Consider the following 21,403-nt stretch of genomic DNA (forward strand, 5'->3'; position numbering starts at 1 on the left):
AGCGAGTATATTATAAATTTCTAGTGTTAATGCTAATGACATATCTTGAATAAAAATATCCCCTGGGCCATGCCTGGTTTCCTCGCACCATAAGTGAAATATTCTTGAGTACGGTGTAGAACACCAAACAAATAAATAAATAAATGAACAAATATACATTCATTATTATTTCATATATTTCATCTTTCTGAAGTGAAACTCATTTAATAATTCATAAGAGGCAAAAAAAAAAATAATAATAATGCACAATTAAAAGAAACAAGAGAAAAAATTAATATTAATAGCCTTATAATTTAGCTTGTGCTTCTATTTTTAGCTTGCTCTTGATGCTAATACATTGATTTGCTTAATTGCTTGTAATTACCTTCTAAATATTTGCAGATGTACGGATAGCAATGATGTAAGAGGCTGTTTGACCAGGTGAATGAAGCATGCCACAGCTAAGCCCCAGCCTTTGTGTGAATGCCTGGCCTGGAGATAGGGTGTCAACATGAGCAGGATTTGAGGGGGACAGAGAAGATACCCTGGACTGAAAACACTAGAAAAGTAACCAGCAAGAGAAAGGCAGTTCTGAATGTAGTTGACATTATATAACTTGGCGACAGTCTTTAAATTGTTCACGTTTGCTCCCAGTCCGCAGGTCACGTCTCGTCCTACCGTGGTTAGGGTGGGATGTGAGTTCTCAGGTAGTACAGTTGAAGAACTGTCCTGATTAACTACAATTGTGAGTTCGTCTGAAAGAATTGAGCGAGGGGAAACGTGAAGCTGAGCGCCTTTGTGAAACTTTCACATATGATACTGTGCTGATTGTCAACTTCTGTGATGACATGAACTTGCTACTGCAGTAAATCTGTGACACTGGCAGTATGACACAGATGATGGTACAGTGTATGGATATATGTGTATACATACAGGTACAAAATCTACAGACACTGTTTGTTTAGCCTTTTTCACGTGATGACCAAGTCGAGTCATCCCTTTTAAAGTATGTGGCGAGAAAAGTCTACTTGGTGACAAGACAGTGAATAGAAGCTGTGCTTTTAGTCATGTACTTACCACTTCCTTTGTGTGAATTCAGTGTGGAGGAACAGTGCCCAACACGTGCTTCACTTACCCTCACTTGTTTTGGAGTTTCCATGTGGTGCAGTGGGCTGATTGTGGAAAACAGGATCTCATAGGCATGGTTGAATCTCTGTTATACCTGCCTGTACCAGTATAGTGGTTCGTATCAATGACACTAGGCAGTCACAAGTCTTATACAAAGATTTTTTTGATTGATTTCGCAAATCAGCTAAATGAGGCGAAAAATGATTTTCCGTCTGGGTCTGACGCTGGTGATATTTGTGGGGGTGCTGCTGTATTACATGATAAAGATGGAGAAGCATGATGACAGAGTGAAAGATGACATTCACAGCAATGTGAGAGTGGCTGATACACTAGAGGAACCTAGTGTGATTGAGGACAAGAGAGAGTCCCACCTGGCTGCCATGGATACAGATGACAAATCACAGCAAGCAAACAACAACCAAGTTACCAGGTATGTTATGCAACATTTATGCTTTTTAAGCGCTACATGTAGTTTCCACTAGATGCTACACAGTACCACATTGCTTTGAGTATAAATCATCTTTCTTGTACATGAATGTGATATGTAATCTGGTATTAAAATAATGCAGCTTGAATTTGGTTGTATTATTGTAGTTGTTTTGTAGCAGAAATCAACATTTACATACGTTTTTCTTATAGTATAATATTTACTGTATTTCACCTAAGGTTTTGCATTTTTCTGCACATTTTGCTACATTCTAATTGATTCATCTATTCTAATTGATGCATCTACCATTAATCTTCAACCCACTTAGCTACATTCTAATTGATTCATCTACCAATAGTCTTCAACACATTTTGCTACATTCTAATTGATGCATCTACCATTGATCTTTAACACATTTTGCTACATTTCAATTGATTCATCTATTCTAATTGATGCATCTACCATTAATCAACACATTTTCCTACATTCTAATTGATTCATCTATTCTAATTGATGCATCTACCATTAATCTTCAACCCATTTTGCTACATTCTAATTGATTCATCTACCATTAAAGGGCTACTTACATGTCAGAGTATTTTGTGAAGTATGATACATTTTGAATCAGAAAAACTAAGGGTTTAAATCTCATATACCCCTTGTGGGCAGGGCCTGCAGCTCTTACAAGTGTATGTTAGCCTGCCTGATCAGCCAGTGGCAATCAAGAATAACGGAGGATGTAGGGACAGTTTGGTATATTGATGTGTACATGTGAGATACAGTTGTATCATTTAGGATCTGGTAATCTATAGTGTCTGCTGGGTGTTCACATGGCTTGACTGTTCATCAGTATCTGGTCACCTCGGCTTCCCCACCAAGTTCCTTTTGGTATGAGCGGGGGGTACGTTACCTAAACTCCTAAAGGTCCAGCAGTTTGTAACATGTACATGACAATCTACCCATTTAATGGCTATTTGGGAATTCACCCTAAGAAGAGGAGTGGGTTTGTAGCATTCTCAGGTCAGTTGGTATGTGCCCCTCTGTCCTGTAGTGCATTTAATCAGAAGGGTTTGTGTTTGATTTGGACTGTCCCATACTGAGCGTGCGTGTGAAATCTCTGTGTAAACTGACCCACACTTAAGGGCTGAAATGGCCCTTGGACTGATGTCCTATTCCCTTCACCTAACACCAGTGTATCAGGAATACTAACCACACTTTTGTTAATTGACTAACTTGTTGCCAGTTTTCTTCTTGGCTTTGGGCCTCTCTGAAATAATTGCTTATCTGTGTGACATGAAAACATTTAGCAGAGTATTTTATCAGGTCAGTACCAACCACATGTAGTCAAATCTAAGTGAAATCTTCTTTAGCATTATACAACAGTGCAATAAGTAAATCACTGAGTTATTTATTTGTGATGTTCATACAGTATATTAAACAGGCAGTGTCTTCAAGATTGTACTCGGCAACACGCAGTGATACAGATATGGAAAATTTCTGACAGTTGCGTACATGTAGCTTGAACTCTTCAGTTATTTTGTCAACTGAATTCTGGTCAGAACTGAATAAAGCAAAAAAAAAAAAACAAACAAAAAACAAAAAAAAAAAAACATTTGGAATCCATTTATCCAAGTATGGCAGTAATTTATTGGATTTTTGTCATAAATATGTGTTTTTTTCTGCTGGTTACACGCTTCAGTAGTGCTTACTTAAATTTTTTATTCTTGTCTAGACAGATGTCTTTTGTATACCTGTTCAAGATACCCAGTGACACAATAATGACACAGTGATAAAGCTGTAAATTCCATTTAAAAGCCATCTATCAAACTGACTGAAATTAAGTACATTAATATGTATGAGAGGTATAACTTCATTGAATACCCTCTGGCCAGTTTACAACTGCAGAAAAGTCTAAATTTAACTGGACAATTGCTAGGTTGCTTTTTATGTAAGATTTTAATGTCTTCCTCATAAACACTGATGGTGAAGTTGCTGTAATCTGTAAGACCTGTTCTGTGAGGTTATTTTTGTTTTGCCATCAGTTTGCTCAGTCAGTATTTATTCTGACACGTTGAACACACATCCCCGAGTACATACATGTATATACATGTACAGTGTGTATGGGAAGGTTTTCTGGTTATGGTTATAACTTATAGCGTTAATTTGTAGAGTTTTTCACAGACACATTTTAAATCTGCTCCAAATGATAGGCATTTCATTTCGTAACTTGTTGGCCAAGAGTAGGGTGCTTGATTATCCAGATTTGATTATGTAAAGTGTTACAAAGATGGCTGCCTGTTAACATGACGTCCATTATGTGGTTTATTGTGAAATGCAAAGGTGTTTGGTCTGAAACTGAGGTCAAAGGTCAAAGCGAGCTTGGTTCACTCATCCGAACATCAGTGTCACAAAAACTGAAACACTGTTCTAAATATGAATAACAGACCCAGCATTCCAACATTCTGAAAACAAGCAAAAGTTAAGCGATGGACATTTTCCAGTTAACATACATTGGATAATATTAATTACAAATGTTTATATTAAAAATACTTGATGAATTATTTTCGCAGAGAAACCTTCCATAATGATATACAATAGCAGAAGATGCCTGTTGATAAAACATTTGTGATTAAAAACATTTCAGTTCAGTTTTAAAGTAAGCTTAATGGAGTGATTGTTTGTGGATTCAAGGTTTTCAAGACTGTTCAAGTCTTTGAATCCCTCATCTCTTCACCTTCTCAGAGTACATTAACAGAGGAAATCAATTTTATGATGCAAAATAACCAAAAAGTTATGCCAAAGGGAAACATTTCATTTTATGGCCATTTGGATTTTTGAACAAATTCTGTAGAAGAGACACAAGAACATAAGTGAAATATTCTTGAGTACAGCGTAAAACACCAATCAAATAAGTAAATAAATAAATCTTCAATTGTCGAAGGTAGCTCAGTCAATTTACAATAAAACTGTTCTTCCCCAACACCTTCACAGAGAAAACAATATATAGCACAGATGTATTACAGAGTTCCATCAAAAAATATATTCAGTATTTTTATGTGTAAAATAAGATAAAGCATCATATGGTTGGAAAGGTGAATTTACATACATTCAAACATACAAAAAGTAACAAAACAACCAATAGTGCTCTAAGGCTGACAGCCCTTGATGACAGTGATACATGTAGGATATATATTTTAGGAATAGGATTTATAATAAACAAAGATCGAAACAAGAGTTACACAGGTGTTGCTACTTTTCCAGCAACATATTTCGACATTAGCTGTCTTTTTGCCACCTTTGAAGCATGTGATCTTCATGACCTATGTTCGGTAAAAAGGTGTAAATATATGTATATATGTGTAGACTTCGTGCCCATGTACACCAAATAGACAGGTGAAAAAGGCTTACCTGTCAGTATACACAGTTACACACACACACTGAGAAATCCAGGTAAACTTCACCTGTGCATGATACAGGTGAAGTTATTCTCGCGCTCTGTGTACTATATTTACATCTTTATGACTTTTTATGACTAAAATTTTGTTGGAATATTGAAAGACTTTTAAAAGATGTGGAAGTGCTGTACATGTAATTATTACATGCAGCACTGGGTAACCTTGTAGGTTAAATTTTTGAATTTAGGGTTGAACATTAGAAACCTTTTCAAGTGTTTACTATCAGTTAAGAATTTATTAGCCAGCTTTCCAGTGAAATGTGGATTTAGTGGGCTGGGAATTTTGTCTGTAGTGGTTTTCCTTTCAAACTTGGTTTACCTACAAAAAAAATGTTTGTCATCTATTATCCAATTAAGCATTCTTTGGAAGAGAGGGCGGGATAAACGGGGCTGTGCAAAATGCCCTGCTTCATTTTGTGAAAATAATGTTGTTAAATCTGGAAAACTAGGATGATTAATTCTTGGCATGTTTACATCAGGCTTTAGTTTAAGCTAAAAAAAAAATATGTGCAGGAATGATAAAACACTTATTATACCTGGTGGTGGTGGTTGTTGAGTGGGGGGGGGGGGCGTCTGATTTCATAATTACTGTCGTACTTTGTGCGGTAGTGCTTTTCTATGTATTCAGATTCCGCTCATGGAATTCTTCCTAAAGTACTGAAACTCTTTCCCTGAAACTTAGAATACATCTTCCCTATAATCTAAACATACATGAGTTGAATTATGATCAGGTAATTACTTTCATTATTACTCCTGTTGAGATACTTTAGGTACTCTTTTGATTTACTGCGAATGGCCCCTTGAAACCATATCTGTGAAGCCAAACTAAGCAACATGATGTCCTGCCATTTCCTTGAAGGTTTTCTTAGTTTTCTGGGAGATGGAAGGAGGAGGGGAGGGGGTGTTTTCAGACAACTGAATTCTAGTTCCAAGATGCACATGAATATGTAGCCTTACAAAACGTGATTCAAATTAAAGTATTTATTTTTTATTTTTTTTTTTTGTATTATCGCAAGCCCATATGAATTGTTGTCATCCTGATAGCTGCTTGTCATCGAGGTCTTACTTTTGTAGCTGGGGGCCTCCGTGGCTCATTTGGTTAGCGTACTAGCGCAGCGTAATGACCCTGGAGCCTCTCACCAATGCAGTCACTGCGAGTTCAAGTCCAGCTCATGCTGGCTACGTGGGAAGGTCTGGCAGTAACTTGCGGACGGTTGTGGGTTTCCCCTGGGCTCTGCCCGGTTTCCTCCCACCATAATGCTGATCACCGTCGTATAAGTGAAATATTCTTATGTACGGCATGAAACACTGAATGAAAAAATAAATAAATACTTTTGTAGCTGACAAATATGAGATTAATTCACAACTGAAGCTGCTAGTCTTGACACAGCCGATCCTTTGCTTGTATTACCCCTGGGTGTATTTGCTCTGGACACACATTTAGCAAAGCACCTTACATGTGTGCACCTGTAAATCTACAGTGTAATTAAGAGTGTTATTATGAATCAGTATGTAGTTTGGGTAATGGGCAATTTTATAGTTCATGTGTATAAATGTGTTGTGAATGTACCCTTTAGTAAATCGACCAGGTGATTGATACATGTGTATAAAGGCCTGAACTGGATTACTTCATAGAATTTTGCAGTTTATGTCATTTTTACATATTTGATATTAATTTGTAACAAGATTATTCTAACAGACTGGCTTTCTGGTTACCCTACTTTACAAACCTCTTCAAGAAGAATATGTTTCAGATTGTATTATGAACTTCATATAGAAAATTTAATATATTTGAAATCATGCACAGTATGCAATCATACTTACTGTTGTTATGACAACATAAAGCCTTTTGTAGGTTGATTCACCAGACCTCACTGTGTGTAAATCATTATTATCATCAACTCTCCCCTTTGATCAACCTTTGCGGATTTGCAAGGTGTCCAAACTTCAAATAAAGTAAATGCAAATTTGAAAATTTGAACAAAGTTTTACACTATGCTATTAAATTAATGATTCTGTAACTTTATAGTCATTTTCTTTTAGGATAAGATTGAGTTCATTTAGATTTGACTTAAGACAGCCAGGATTTTGTGACGTGTGGACTGGTATTGGCAATGTTATGAAGACTAGAAAGTTAAGACATTATAAAACTGGAACTGTTAGATTCTCATCTCAATCTGTTAGAATAATCTTGTTACAAATTAATATCAAATATGTAAAAATGACATAAACTGCAAAATTCTATGAAGTGATCCAGCTCAGGCCTTTATACACTATTTCCAAACGTTCAGGGTCATCAATGATTTACTTGAATCATTCACATATGTACTTTTCCTGAGAATAAAGTCTATACATTTACCCCCTCTAATGTTTTCAGTGAGTGGTCAGGGGAGATAATGCACCTCTCAGTTGTGGCCTGTGGAGCCCCAAGAGTAGAAGAGACAATGGTACTGCTCAAGTCAGCAATTCTTCTGTCCAAGAGAAAACTAGTGTTCCATGTGTTTGCTGAGGATGAACTCCATCAGTCCTTCAAGGACCAGGTAGATATTTTCTCATCTCGGTTATTTTGATAAAAGCTAACAGTTTCACAATGATGATGAATTTTTTTTTGCTGTTTTACATCGCAGTAAAATGCTGTGTAAACCTCCAAACTTCATACAACATACATGTGTTTGAGTCATGATAATCTGTCACTCCACAGCTATCTTTCTGGCCAGAGGAGTTCCAGAAAAAGTTCAGGTTCAACATTTACTCCATCACCTTCCCTGCCGGTCATGTGTCAGAGTGGAAGAGGCTGTTCAAACCCTGTGCTTCCCAGAGACTCTTTATACCAGTGAGTATTGTGTTACTTTCCTTAGGCTTACAGTCTACCATCCTCAGCTGAAACACCCTGCAAATCCTTGTACGGGGGATCTCGAGACCGCTAATCCACATTGACTAATGGAAACGAACCTACTAACACCTAGCTAAAAATGGCTGTTGTTGTTTTATATCAGAAGTTGGTTTGACTCATAAAAGTGGGTTGCCAATGCTGGTTGGGTATAATTTTTTAGCATGAGTTGGGAATTCTGAGGATGGTCTCTGCGTGGAGGTCTGAGACTGCTGGGCAAGCACTACCATACTCTGCAGCGTTGTGAAGCAGATGGGCTTCACTGTTTCTGTCTGTAGTGGTAACTGATACATAAAATATCTTTTCTGTGAAGAATACACTTGGAAGACTTCATATCCGATATATGCACAGAGCTGTTTGACCCTGAATTTCTCACAAACAATAACGTCCGCCTCTCTATGAATTTATTTAATTTAGTGTTCAGTGATCAACGTCTTATTTCATGGGTAATCAGGAATATTAATGAAGATACCTCTCCCAATGAAAATTTGTCGTCTTTCGCGAAGGCTTTCAGCTTGTACAGAGTGCTCATTGGCTAACAGTGATTGTGTCAGTCACCACTTGTACCAGATAAACAGGTGTTTTTCAGCAGAACCTGAAACCATAAGGTTATGGGGGTCTGTCGTAGAGTAGTATTGTATGAGCACCTCCTGATTGGTCCACTGTATAATTTGACGTACTCTGAATGTAATGTTGTCTGCAATGATGCAATGCTTCTTTCATTTGTTGATGTTGAACTAATGTAATTTCAGTGAAAAACGTTGAAACTCTCTTTTGATTTATGTATGTGTTCTAAAATGTTCTTTTCAGACAGTGTGAAATGTATTCCAAAGCAAACACTGCATGTGATTGTTCAATTTACTACAGTAGTGAGCTTGTATCTGTATGTACCATGTTATCATTTCTGTATGGACCAGGCCGTTGTGATTGTCTGCAGCTGAACAGGTGAATTTCAGCCAGCTGTTTAGGGATGAGTTTGCCTTAGCAAGACAAGTTCTTGGAACACACTGAGTATTGCCAGTATATTTATGGGTTTGGCTATTAGTGGCATAGAGTATTACAAAAGATACAGTTACAGTCTGGTTTTAACTATGTTGTGAAGATAGCTGTTTCTGTATGGTAAATAACACGCTTGAACCATGATGTTCACTCGTTATGCTTCATTTTCTTTTTAACATGATGAATAACATGGTCACATTGTTTCTATTCTGATGAACACACTGTAACATCTTTGTTGTTTTTTCAGGTATTACTCAAAGATGTTGACTCCATTCTCTACGTCGACATGGACATTTTGTTTCTATTCTGATGAACTTTGTAAACACACTGTAACATCTTTGTTGTTTTTTCAGGTATTACTCAAAGATGTTGACTCCATTCTCTACGTCAACACGGACATTTTGTTTCTATTCTGATGAACTTTGTAAACACACTGTAACATCTTTGTTGTTTTTTCAGGTATTACTCAAAGATGTTGACTCCATTCTCTACGTCGACACGGACATTTTGTTTCTGCGTCCAGTGGATGATGTTTGGGACCACTTCCACAAGTTTAATTCTTCTCAGTTTGCGGCTTTAGCTCCAGAGCATGAAGATGAACAGACCAGCTGGTACAAAAGATTTGCACGCCACCCATACTATGGCCATTTAGGTTTGTCTGGACGTGTTGAATTGCTTTTGTAAATTCTTGTGAAAACAAGTTGTGCAGATATGCACTGAACTAGGTACAAATTGTCTGTTTACAGCACATGAATGTGCCTGTTGCTGTATAACTTAAGAATTCTTTATTAGTCTTTAGTTACATCAAATAAGGATATAAACATATTCATCAAAGTTAAGTACTTTATTTTGATGTCACTGCTCACATACTAGAATTTTATTTAATTCATTTTTGCTCTTTGATCTGATAAGTTAGGAAATCTGCACAAGTATCCTACGGATGGAGGTGGTGGGTTAGCCTGCTTTCCTCCCACCATAATGTTGGCAGATCAAACACCAATCAAATAAATAAATAAATAAATGTCTGCACCAAGAAAGACATAATGCACCCTGTTACACAAGATCTGCTCTGCCTAGTGTTCCTAGCTACATGTACATTTACAGCTACACCAAGACTAGAAATATGTGTAGGCTCAAACATACTGAGTAATGAAAGCTTGGAATTAGAAGACTATAACATACTTTGCACAGGAGAAGTTGATTGAATATCTGGTTCACGTAGCCGAAAGTTAGTATACATGAAATCTAAATTGTGAAGAAGTGTGCGTTGACACAACCATGTGATCAAGCCTGTTTTAAGCCGAATTTAAGCTAGTTCAGTAATAGCTACCTGAACTGATACCATCAAATGGGAACTCGGATATTTGATCCAATCACTGTTCGAACGGTACAGGCAAACTATCTAATGAACTGAAATTGTATTAAAGCCATGTCGTTGATCGGGGTTAAATACCACTGCTTAGTAATAAGGGAAAGTGTCATAACAGCTTAAAGCCACTTTTCACATTTATACCAGCTTAACTCTGCTTGTGCAAAAATGCTGATAGAAAAGCACATTTCAAGGGAGACTACTCTAAAGAGCAAAATTAAGTTAATGTCCTTTAAAATATTATAGAATGTCTTGGGTCTAAGGTATCACTGGTACATGGAAACTATTGTGAAAAGTGGATGGGATTTCCTGAAGGTTACCCAACAGGTACATGCAGCCTATATGGTATCACGGATATACCATTTGGGCTTTGGCTAAGCTTGGGTTGTTTTGTTGGCTTTCTTGATGAAATTTCCACCTGCCTTTGGTGGTAGGAACATTAAAGCTCTTAATCCTTTGCAGGTAGATTTCTTTCATTTCACAGGACGCAAATTCTAGAAAACTGCGTTATCATCTTAAAGATGAAGAGATATCAATGATGTAAGGTCACTGTTAACAAAGGCATAAAGGTAATACAATATCAAAGACTACAAAGACGAAAGGAGTAGGGATGACCTCAGTTAAGGTTTTATTCTAACATTCCATGTAAAATTCTTAAAAAGAATTAACATTTGTGCATCCTCCCTTCTCCCCTCAGCACAATGGCTTAAGCAAAATTAGGTAAAAAAAAAAAGGGAACTGCAGTGATATAATATTGCAATCTATCTGACGTCATTGGTCTAGTAATTTTCAAAATGCTGTGTTGTCATCACATTTAATAAGCAATCTCAGGCAAGGGAAGGTCCTATTTTAGGGTGAAGTTGGTTTCCATTCTCACCTGACGTCTATTTCTAGGTGTGAACTCGGGTGTAATGTTAATGAACCTGACCCGAATGAGGAAATTTGATTGGCTGACACATGTCCTCAAGTATTACCAGGAATACAAGATGAAGATTACGTGGGGAGACCAGGATGTAATCAATATCATCTTTCATTACTTCCCAGGTAGGAGCAGAAAAGACACAGATAACTTTCTCAGTTACATGCCTTTACATTGCGAACAAGTAGTTTCGTATCAGATAACTTTGATTACCCGTCATGATTCCTCAAGTTTTATTTGTGTTTATTGTGAAGCCCTGATAGTTAAAATTGTGTTAGTTACCCTAATTCTTCAACCTTTTCATCCCCCTCAGTGAGCAATATATTGAAACATTCTCAGAGAACTATGAGGTGTAGTGAAATAATTTGAACATTTGTAGGAAGCCTTCATCTTTAGTAACATAAACAAAACATTTTTGGTGTTATTTTCATAATTATTGTATGGATAATTTCACTGAAAAAAGGGCTTCAGTTAGTGAAAAGTTTGAAGATTTACATCATATAAAAGCTATGGAACTTTGGTAACAGTAAACAATGCTCACAAAGTTGTTTGTATAGTCTAGTGCTCATACCAGACCGTATGTCACACATCAAATAGCTGGTTAGTAACTGAACAAAGATCAAGTAGTGGTTTTCTCAAGACACTAGGATTTTCTCCAACTGTGAAACTAACCACTAGCTGGAGGGGAACATTCTAGAGAAGAATCTGGAAAATAAATGTCAGATTTTGACTTTTGAAATCAAAAATGGCTCTAAGTAAAGAAGTAAATACCTTCATTGTGGTGTTGCAGGCATGTATGTGTATGTATTTGTGTGTGTATCTCTGTTCCCAGAACGGCTTTATGTGTATGGTTGTGATTGGAACTACCGGCCTGACCATTGTATGTACATGAGCACCTGTAAACTGGCAGAGCAGGCTGGTATCTCAGTTCTCCATGGTAACCGTGGTGTGCTACATAACGACAAACAGCCCACATTTAAGGCCATCTACGATGCATTCAGTCAGGTATGCACAAATGTAGCTCTGAGATCAGTTAGCCATGTTCCCAGCTTAGCTTCCACATTAACCGCTCTGAACTGTTGCATTCACTAGCCTGGAATGAGGTTGTGTCATCTGTGCTGTCTCCCAAGCACCAACGCTGTACGCCACAAAAAGAGGTATCCCATGATCTTAAAGTGATTCTGAATTGATATCACCTGATTTTGTGGGAATAATAAAGGCCATAACATCACAAATAACACAAATGTAACTGACACACCTACTCAGACAGCATCAGAACTTCGCAAGCCGCCATTTTTCAAATCAATTGCTAGGGTGGACTCAGCTGGTCTTCCCAAAATTAAAATCATATTTTTCACAATATAGTGGATTATAGATCATTTCTGTTCATTATCAACACACAAATTAAAGTTACAACTACCAAACAATTTGTCAATCTCCCTTCAGATGGTGTACACCTCATTGGTTTCAGTAAAATCATTCCACGAGTTCATCTCTTTTCAGACAATGTTTGGCTTGCTGCCGATGTAACTGATGCATTTGTGTTAATTGTGATGTTATAGTCTTTACTATTCACAAATAGCTCGGTGATATGAAGTAAGAATTACTGATGGATTACAAGAAACATGTTTTTGTTGCATACAGCTTTGACATGTTGAGGACTGCACACCCGGAAAGACCAAGTTCCAGGTTAGTGAGTGGAAGGCTACAGATCTGTATTTCTGAAAGCTAATCTGGGAAGAATGAAACAGATCTCAGCTGTAGCACAAATGTGGCATCATTTCATGTTACTGAAGTTGGCTAGACTTAAAACTGGCTAGACTTTTTTTTTCTCTTTGAGAAACATTGATGTTGGCTATGCATTACTTTTCCTGTATCCAGCAAACCTTGACATGTACATCTTCTTTTTGTTTTTGAAAAGCATCACTTCGGGGACTCTCTGCAGCACAGCCTTCTGGTGAAGATGAAACAGAATCTCGGTCGCACGCAGGTCACAAACTGTGGCCAAGTGGCCGATATCTTTATAAAGCAGTTTGAACAGCAGGCGATAGAGTGGCAGAAGAGACGAGATGAACAATGGAACTTGGGGCAAGACACTGTCAAGCAGGTGTAAGGAAATCTCACTAGCTTTTTTGGCAAAAAGCTCATGCCACGGAAGTATCTCCAGTTGTTGTAGCAACCTGCGCTGTTCTTGTTAGCAATCCTTAATTGTCAGTTGAGCCAGGCAGTACAGGTGATAATTAAATGTCACGGATTTCAGCCTATATATTCCCAATTCAGTCAAGGTCTTGATGTACATACAGGAAAATGCAGCAAAATTTTGAGAGATTTGTGTTGTTGATGGAAACGTTGATTAAGGAAAACATTTGGCCAGATCATATCACGTTAATCTCAGAAAGTCTTCCTGTGGATTTGTTTACAGAATAATACTAAATGTTGTAGAAGTATTATATTAAAAATGTTACTGAAAGTGAGTGCCTGTAGGTACATGTAAATGAGCAAAATGTTGTAAGTATGTACAATATGTAACATGCTAACTGTGGGCTCTGCTTGATCTCCCCACCAATAAACATTATGAGAATCTCAACAAGTGATATAACCTCGAGTACTGAATCAATCAGATGAAAAACTTAAAGCTAAGGCTTGAGATCAGATCAGATCGAACCTACCACCTTCCGACTGCAAAATATAATGACTGGCCAGAGCAGATATGTTTATGTACTGAAGGCTGAGTAGTGATACCAGGATCTTAAGAAACTTTGGTTCTTTCAACACAGTTTCTACACAGAGATGTGCTTCTGGGTTTGTTCTAAGTTAATACTGAGTGAGTTTTTGCCTGTGCATGTATTGTTTACTGGTGAAATTCAAATGCAGAAACACCCTCTTGAGAGCGTTGTCGTTGACATGTACACAGTCACAATGGTTATATCAGAACAGATCTCTTGAAGTTTACATTTTGTTCAAAGATGTGTTGCTTCAGTCTATGAGAAATGAAGTGCAAGTTTATTTTACCTGTCATAGCCCATGATGGGTAATATACAAGTAAGATCTCTATACCAAAGGAATCCAGATTCTGACCTGGGTCAAAGTCTAGTAGCTCAAAAATACTGGAGAAACCAATATGTGGCAGTATAACAAAGAAAGCAAAAATCGAAAATTTACTTGAGCTAAGGCCTTGTGTGAAATGCTAATGATTACAATTGGTGTGAAGTTGTGCTTGTGACTGTATGTAGCCTTTGGTAATGATCATTACAGAATGTCTTGCAAAGCAAAAGAAACAGAGGCAGTTTTTAATATCTGCAGATTGAAGCATGTTTGTATGAAATACCATGGTACATTGAAAAGATCTGTGTCGCAAAAATATTTAACAGAAAAAATTGATCGATAGTACATATTGCTGATTTATGGCCCTAATATAAAGTGACCAGTCAGTAATATTTTATAATGAAGAGTATTTATTATATTGTAGCTCAAAATCAAAATATTTATTATTGTGTAATAAATATTCACCAAAGGTGCAATATTTGTGGGAAATTGTTATTACATGCAGTCTTCTTTACAGTTATTTTATTCATTATCTGCTGTTAATTTCTAAGTGAAATTTATTCATTGATTGTCTTGGGTTAGATATGTTTCTGCTTTGTAATTTGACTTATTTGTGTTTTATTGAGACGACTAATTACTAAGTAACTAAAGCAAGGCAGTTCTATAAGATGCTGCTAAACCTAATCATCATTCAGCAGAATATATCAAAATCTCAAATGGACTGAAATGGTAATATGTTGTTGAAAAATGCTACATGTATTTTTTGGTAGAATTTTCACCTGGTGTAGTTTTATATACTGCTGATCTGACTATAATGATGCAATCATTATTCGGGATTTAGACTTTTAGGTTCTAGGGCTGAAAACTGGTGCGAGATCATTCCCGCTTTGAAGGCAATGCTGATTTGGTCCTGTATTAATGTGTTGGTTGGTTTACCATGGTTAACTATTCCATTCCCATTTCTTGATCATTATTTCATACTTGGTTAACTATGGCCTGTGTCAGGCCATAGAGTAGCCCTCTGCGGTTTGATAAAGTCCTGAAAATGTGAGGTTTTGATATTCATATTGTGATACTGATATAGGCGTAAACTGAATGTGGTGTGTACTTATATTTGTTTGTAATATCATTGCAAACTTATTGTTTATACATGTATATACCCCTTGGCCAGAAAAAGAGAAGGAAATAGTCAGTACTTGTCTTCCTGTATCATTACAGGTTGAAGTAAATAGGCTTATTGATGTACATAGATATATAGTGCTTTTTGTGCAGTTGGATAAATGTAAATTTTTTGGAAGAATTTACATCATTTGAAATTTACAAAACTCGCTTATATGATTTCTTTTGCTTGTATTTGCATTGTGCTGTCTGTTACTTTGCCAATGAATGGACATGTTAAGGTCCCAGTATATTAACGAATCCATTATAGTACTATCTTGCAGGTACAATGTACTTACATGTCTACCTTAAAAACTGCTTACCTGCATATCAGTTTCTTTTTATTTAATGTGTCCTCATTACCCAGATGTGTTCTTGTGAAAAGAAAGCTTTGACTGCGTCAATAGGTAATACCACAAAATCTTCCAGGAACAGGCATCTCTTCAGTTCTAAGTTTCTATAGCAGGGGTACTTATATGTATTAAATGAAAGAGCAAACCTATTGAAATGAGATGTACTTTTGTAAACTAAGTTTTGTTGCTAGATATGCAGCAATTGGGTTCTTTTGAACATTTCAAAGATGCATTTACCAAGCTGCACTTCAGTCAGTAGCTTATTTTCTTGGAGGTTGCTGTCATATGTGTGAAATATTCTTGAGTACAGCATAAAACACCATTGAAAAAGAAAATATAAATAAGTAAATATTTTCTCAGACTGGCAACATTTTGCATATTAGCACGTTTCACCATTTGAGTCTATTAAAGGTATTCTTGTTGTGTTATGCGTCTGTTCAATACAAGTACAGTGCTGAGTATGAATTCATGGAAGTTCTGAAGGTTGTAATTCAGGAAGCTAAAGCAAATGATATTTCAGTTATATTTCTTAGAAAAATTGTTCCAGGAAGTCATGTTGTCACTGTTAATATGTGTATCCCATTTTACTTAATTACTCGACCAATTTCAAATAACTTTTGTACGGCATATGGTGAGCCCTGGTGTGTTCGGTTGTTGTAGCTAGCTGTCTTCAGGTTTCAGTAATTTAAAGCCTAACATAAGTCTGTATGTCCAAAAAATAACTATAAAGTAATAATGCGTTTTAATTCTCATCCTTCAGGAAAGATGAGCTAGTGAATCAAATCCATTACAATTAGGCATGTTATCATGTATACTGTTTGTATGTACATTTAAGTGTATGGTAACTTCTAATTTTTCTGTGCATGCTAAAATTATGATATAGTCCACTAGCCTTTACTCAGTGATGTTCAAGTTTGTATTTAATTATTAAATCTTGGGACCAGACTTTCAACTTTAAACAAAGCAGATTTGCACATTTTTTTCATTTGTTCATGTAAATTCCATGGAAACTGACCAATATTTATATGGTATATAGCATTGTGTTAATAGTGTCACATATTTAGAATATGAATTACAGACTCACTGTCTCGTAAGAGATATATTACTTGCGATCAACTTGATAGATGGGTAACCCTAATATTTCTCGAACGTTGCACATGGTTTTGTGCTGTACATTTTCATAAATTAATGAAAATAGAACTAGGTGTATGAATATAGGTTGCATTTCTGTTGGATAAATTTGCGTGTATGTTGTTTGAGATAGAAATAATTACTTGATGGTGTAAACTGCAGTGATTTGGATTTGGAGATTTACCTACGTGTAGAATCAGCCATACATACATTTAGATGTATGTGTTCACTTTCAGCATCAGACTAGATCAGCACGTGCTTATCTGGACTACATATCAGATGCTAGATTCCTCAGGTGTACCCTTAGGAGAAAACTGTTCAATCTAAGGTTTGTTTGAAGGATTTCTTTTTTTTTATATTGTTGCCAGGGCAACGGACTTATTGTAGGACCTTCGCAGTCTATGTATCGAATCAGTATTGGTTTTACTGTTAACTTCTGCTATTTAAGGCAACTGCTACCTGAGTTATTAATCAAGTACATATATATAAAATGTCATTGTAACTTACGGTTAACCATGTGTCAATATTGGCAGTACAGAGATATCTAAGGTTTAACTTGAATGTGCACAAGATACATTTGAGTGTTTTATAGTGACTCTTTTCTGCTGACATTTTTCATTTTATTGTCCTCCCGCTATATAATACAGGCGATATGAGAGTAGGTATGTCTGTCGGAAGGCCTGTCTGTAATCATTTTTTGTGAACACATCTCTCACATTTTTGTCTGATTTTTGTGAAACTTTTTGGTCACCATATACAGATACCCTTATGCTGTTGGATTAGTATTTCACATGAGTTATTTTCAACATTATCACCCTTTCAAGATATAATGTGGATTTTGAGACCGTGTTAATGTAAAACTTCCCAGCGTTCTCATTGGATTTCCATGAAAATTTGAAAATGTTTTGAGGACAATGTGTGTTTTTGGTGCTCAAATTCTCATAGTCTTAAACTTTGGTGAATGAAAGCTCCCTGGCAGACGATCACATGATTTACTGGTGCAGGACCGGGGCATAAGCCATCTTTTCCTGAATGCTGTTGAAGGAGATGTACTTTAGCTTAGCTAATATATTTTGCTAATCACATGATCTACTCTTTAGTCACTAATGTTTTATTTTACTACTTATGGTATGTGTTAATCGTAGATTTTTCTTGCTAACATTTTACACCTGAGTCTGCCAAAGTCATGTGTATTGGTGTTGCATCTAGTAATAACAGTTTAGCAAGCTGTGTTCGTAAAGACATGTTGCTGTAGGCTAAATCTGTTGTTCTTTAACATGGACAATGTGATGTGCTATTTGCAGATGTCCACCATGACACTGTAATATTATCATCATAGACATTGCAAAGTATCACCATTGTATATGTGTTTTTTATCCAGTTGTCCAATATGATGTTTGGTCCAAACAATCAGTGAAGTGATCAGATTGTTTCAGATGTCCAAACCAGTGCACTTCTTATGGTATTCTAATCACATTCAAAACTTAAGTTTTGTACACGAAGTCGTATTCATGTTATTTCAGCTGCACATGTCTTAGATGCTTTATCAATTCAAATTTGGAACATTCAAGTATGTACATTTTACCATATTTCTAATATGACTTTCTATTGGCTTCTTAGATTGGTCACAAACGCGAAAGGCATCAATGTCCTTGTTCCTTAAAGTCTATTTACGGTCTCTCTTCACAATACATGTTCTTACAAAAGCTTTTGGTTTGAATGTTGTAAATGTTATGGTAGTACTAAGATGGCTTCATAGAGCAGGGTTAGCCTGCTCGTGTTCTGATACTAACCAGTAGAACTTGATAATCGTAGGCCTATTTATTGCTGAAGAAGCTGGAATATACATCATATCTTTTGTAGATAACCATTGTTGGTCATATTTAGATGCCACTGGAAGATAGAATAGACAGTGCATAGTGTACATTGTTGTTATAAATGAGCTGTATCCAAAGAGTAGTTTATATGTTTATATTTTCAGTGCTATTTATAATCGTGCGCAGTAAACAAGATTCTTCAGTTTAAGTCAGAAGAGTGTATCTGTGTTAATTTATGTTTATTCTTCTGTGTTTTGCTACGACAGAAGATCAGGAGAGTTGAAAAGTGTTCCCTTCTGGCTTCAGAAGTCACTGCTTGACTTCAGGCATTCTGGATCTAGGGTCTCATGCGTCCTAACGGAATCTAACTGCTTAACCCGGGGCTGTTGGTGGTATAAGCATACGCGTTTGTCACAACTGTCTTCCCGTTATCACTGCTGACTGCTTCCCCTTGTTACATGTCACCAGTTTTATTATAGCTTTATTATCGACTTGGAAAGTCCCTCCATTATTTACGAGTGGTATTCGAATGTCGGACGTGACGCTTAGATTTGTAATGATTTCTCAAGATTCAAAAACAACTAAACTTCACGAGCAAAAACAGACTCCGCATACAAGGTCTGTGGAGAAAGCTGGACAGGAACCCAGGGTAACTCTGACCATTTTTGGTAGGATCGCAAACATGTTTTGTATTGAAAAACCACATTTGAATTCATTCCATCCACCTGACTTGAGTGTTGCGGTTACATTCATACTTGGATGCACATTTGTCACATTCTCCTAGCACATACGGTCTGTTCGATTGATGACTGACTTTATCATGAATGGTTTTGTTATCGAAGCGAATAGAACCTAAATATTAATTAGAAATACAAAACGTGTGCTAAGAACACCACTCTATAGCTTCCGATGAAAATGCTTAAAACTGGTGTTCATGAAAAATGGTGTTAAAGTACATGTCGACACCTGTAATGACAGATTGTTCACTTACACGAAAACAATATTTCGGAAAGGTGAGATCCGTTCAAACTGTGATAATTTTTAAGCAAGAATTCGTCATGCACGAATGACGAAAAACATTATCAAATCTTGCCAGATCCAAAGTTCCAAATAGTTTTGATGAATTGGATCAATAAGATACGGCAGATGTTACAACCATTGATTTGTGGTGAACGCTTTTCGTCTTGAAGTTTATACCTAACTGAATAATAACCAGTTGTGTATTCTCCATAACTTGTAAAACATGGGATCTCAACGTCAATATTTCTCAAACGAAAGTTGTTGTATATAGAAGGGGTGGTAGGCTAGGTGCTTCAGAAATATGGGTAATAGGAAACTAGACTCTGGAGGTAGTGAGTTATTACAAATTAACTTTTACTTCCAAACGTAGTCCCCATAGTTCAACTTTCATTCTTGTTGATTCTACCAAACGTGCACTGACAGAGATACTTCGCACTATGTGATACCTTGGTGATATGCCCTTGAATACCTTTTTTTAAACTGTTCGATGCCAGAGTAAAACCAATACTTATGTATGCTTCGGAGGTGTGGGGGTTCCAAAGATGCAAGCAACTAGAACAGGCACAGTACATGGCTTGTAAACGTTGGGTCAGAACGGGGCAAAGTATGCCCCGCGAATGCCATGGCCCTTGGGGAGTGTGGTCGGTACCCATTGTACTGCTCCACTGCAATCCGCCGTGACAAGTACTGGCTTAAGATAATAAACATGCCTGAATCGATATACGCACGAAAAGCATACTCCATCCTATTACATCTTGATATGATGGGAAAACATACATGGGCCATAGATATAAAACAGCTGCTCTCCAAGCTAGGATTTGGTTTTGTTTGGGTAAACCAAGGTGTAATCAACCAACAAGTGTTTCTGTCAGTGATATCGACAATTTCCAACAAGAGTGGAATGCCACTCTCTCTACAATCTAGCAGCAGATACGATCTGTATAGGGTGAATAAAACCGTATTTTGTGAAGTGTCATCCTTGAGCCTTGTTAGAAATCCCCAAGTACAGATGCGCTTTGGCAAGAATGAGAGTTGGAACTACTGGCCTACACGTCGATATTGGTAGATTTACAAATACCCCACGTTAAGATAGAAAATGTTCTGTGTGCAGTCGAAACATTGATGAAGACCAGTTGCAATTCATTTTTCTGTGCCCAGAGTACAAGGACTCCCGTCGTAAGCACTGACCAGTGAATATTTGTCGAACAGGACATCACATCGTTTTGTTCTACTCATGACAAGTGCGTCCTTAAGCCTGGTTAATAGAGTGACTAAGTTCTATCTATGTCTAGAGCGGCGCACTAAAATCCAAGAGTCGCTTAGTGTCAACAGTATGTAAACTATTGTCGCAAAGATTAACGGTGTACAGATATTTTGAGTTACACCACCAGCCTATGTACTTCCACAAATGCATGTATAGGGGTCTATGGCCTGAATATTTTTAATAATCGAATTTATATATGTAACTAAACAAATCTTCCGTCACAGTTCTGCATGCCATAGTTGCCAGAATAATTTAGGATTATCTTGGAGATGATCTTTTGTGAGGCGTCATGCGACTGAAAAGTTGTTAAGTATGACGTTGAACCCCAAACACTCACTCACTCCTTTGGTGAGATAACACGTGACTGATATATGCGAACAACGCATATTCCTCACGTCAGTATATCATAAGCCGTTTTTCTGCCAAAATAAAATATTTAAATTTCAATCA

At 36.8% G+C, this 21,403-nt stretch overlaps 1 protein-coding gene across 1 annotated transcript; it reads left to right on the forward strand.

Annotated features, from left to right (window-relative positions):
* The first annotated feature begins 882 nt into the window (after positions 1-882).
* On the forward strand, positions 883-14,310 carry LOC135468206 (glucoside xylosyltransferase 1-like). Its single transcript, XM_064746329.1, has 7 exons — positions 883-1,537; positions 7,366-7,528; positions 7,690-7,821; positions 9,337-9,529; positions 11,141-11,290; positions 11,998-12,170; positions 13,087-14,310. The coding sequence occupies exons 1-7, from the start codon at positions 1,296-1,298 to the stop codon at positions 13,276-13,278; spliced, it is 1,245 nt and encodes a 414-aa protein (XP_064602399.1). The 5' UTR covers positions 883-1,295; the 3' UTR covers positions 13,279-14,310.
* Positions 14,311-21,403: the final 7,093 nt, after the last annotated feature.

Source organism: Liolophura sinensis, chromosome 6 (assembly GCF_032854445.1).
Source record: "Liolophura sinensis isolate JHLJ2023 chromosome 6, CUHK_Ljap_v2, whole genome shotgun sequence".
Taxonomy (NCBI): domain Eukaryota; kingdom Metazoa; phylum Mollusca; class Polyplacophora; order Chitonida; family Chitonidae; genus Liolophura; species Liolophura sinensis.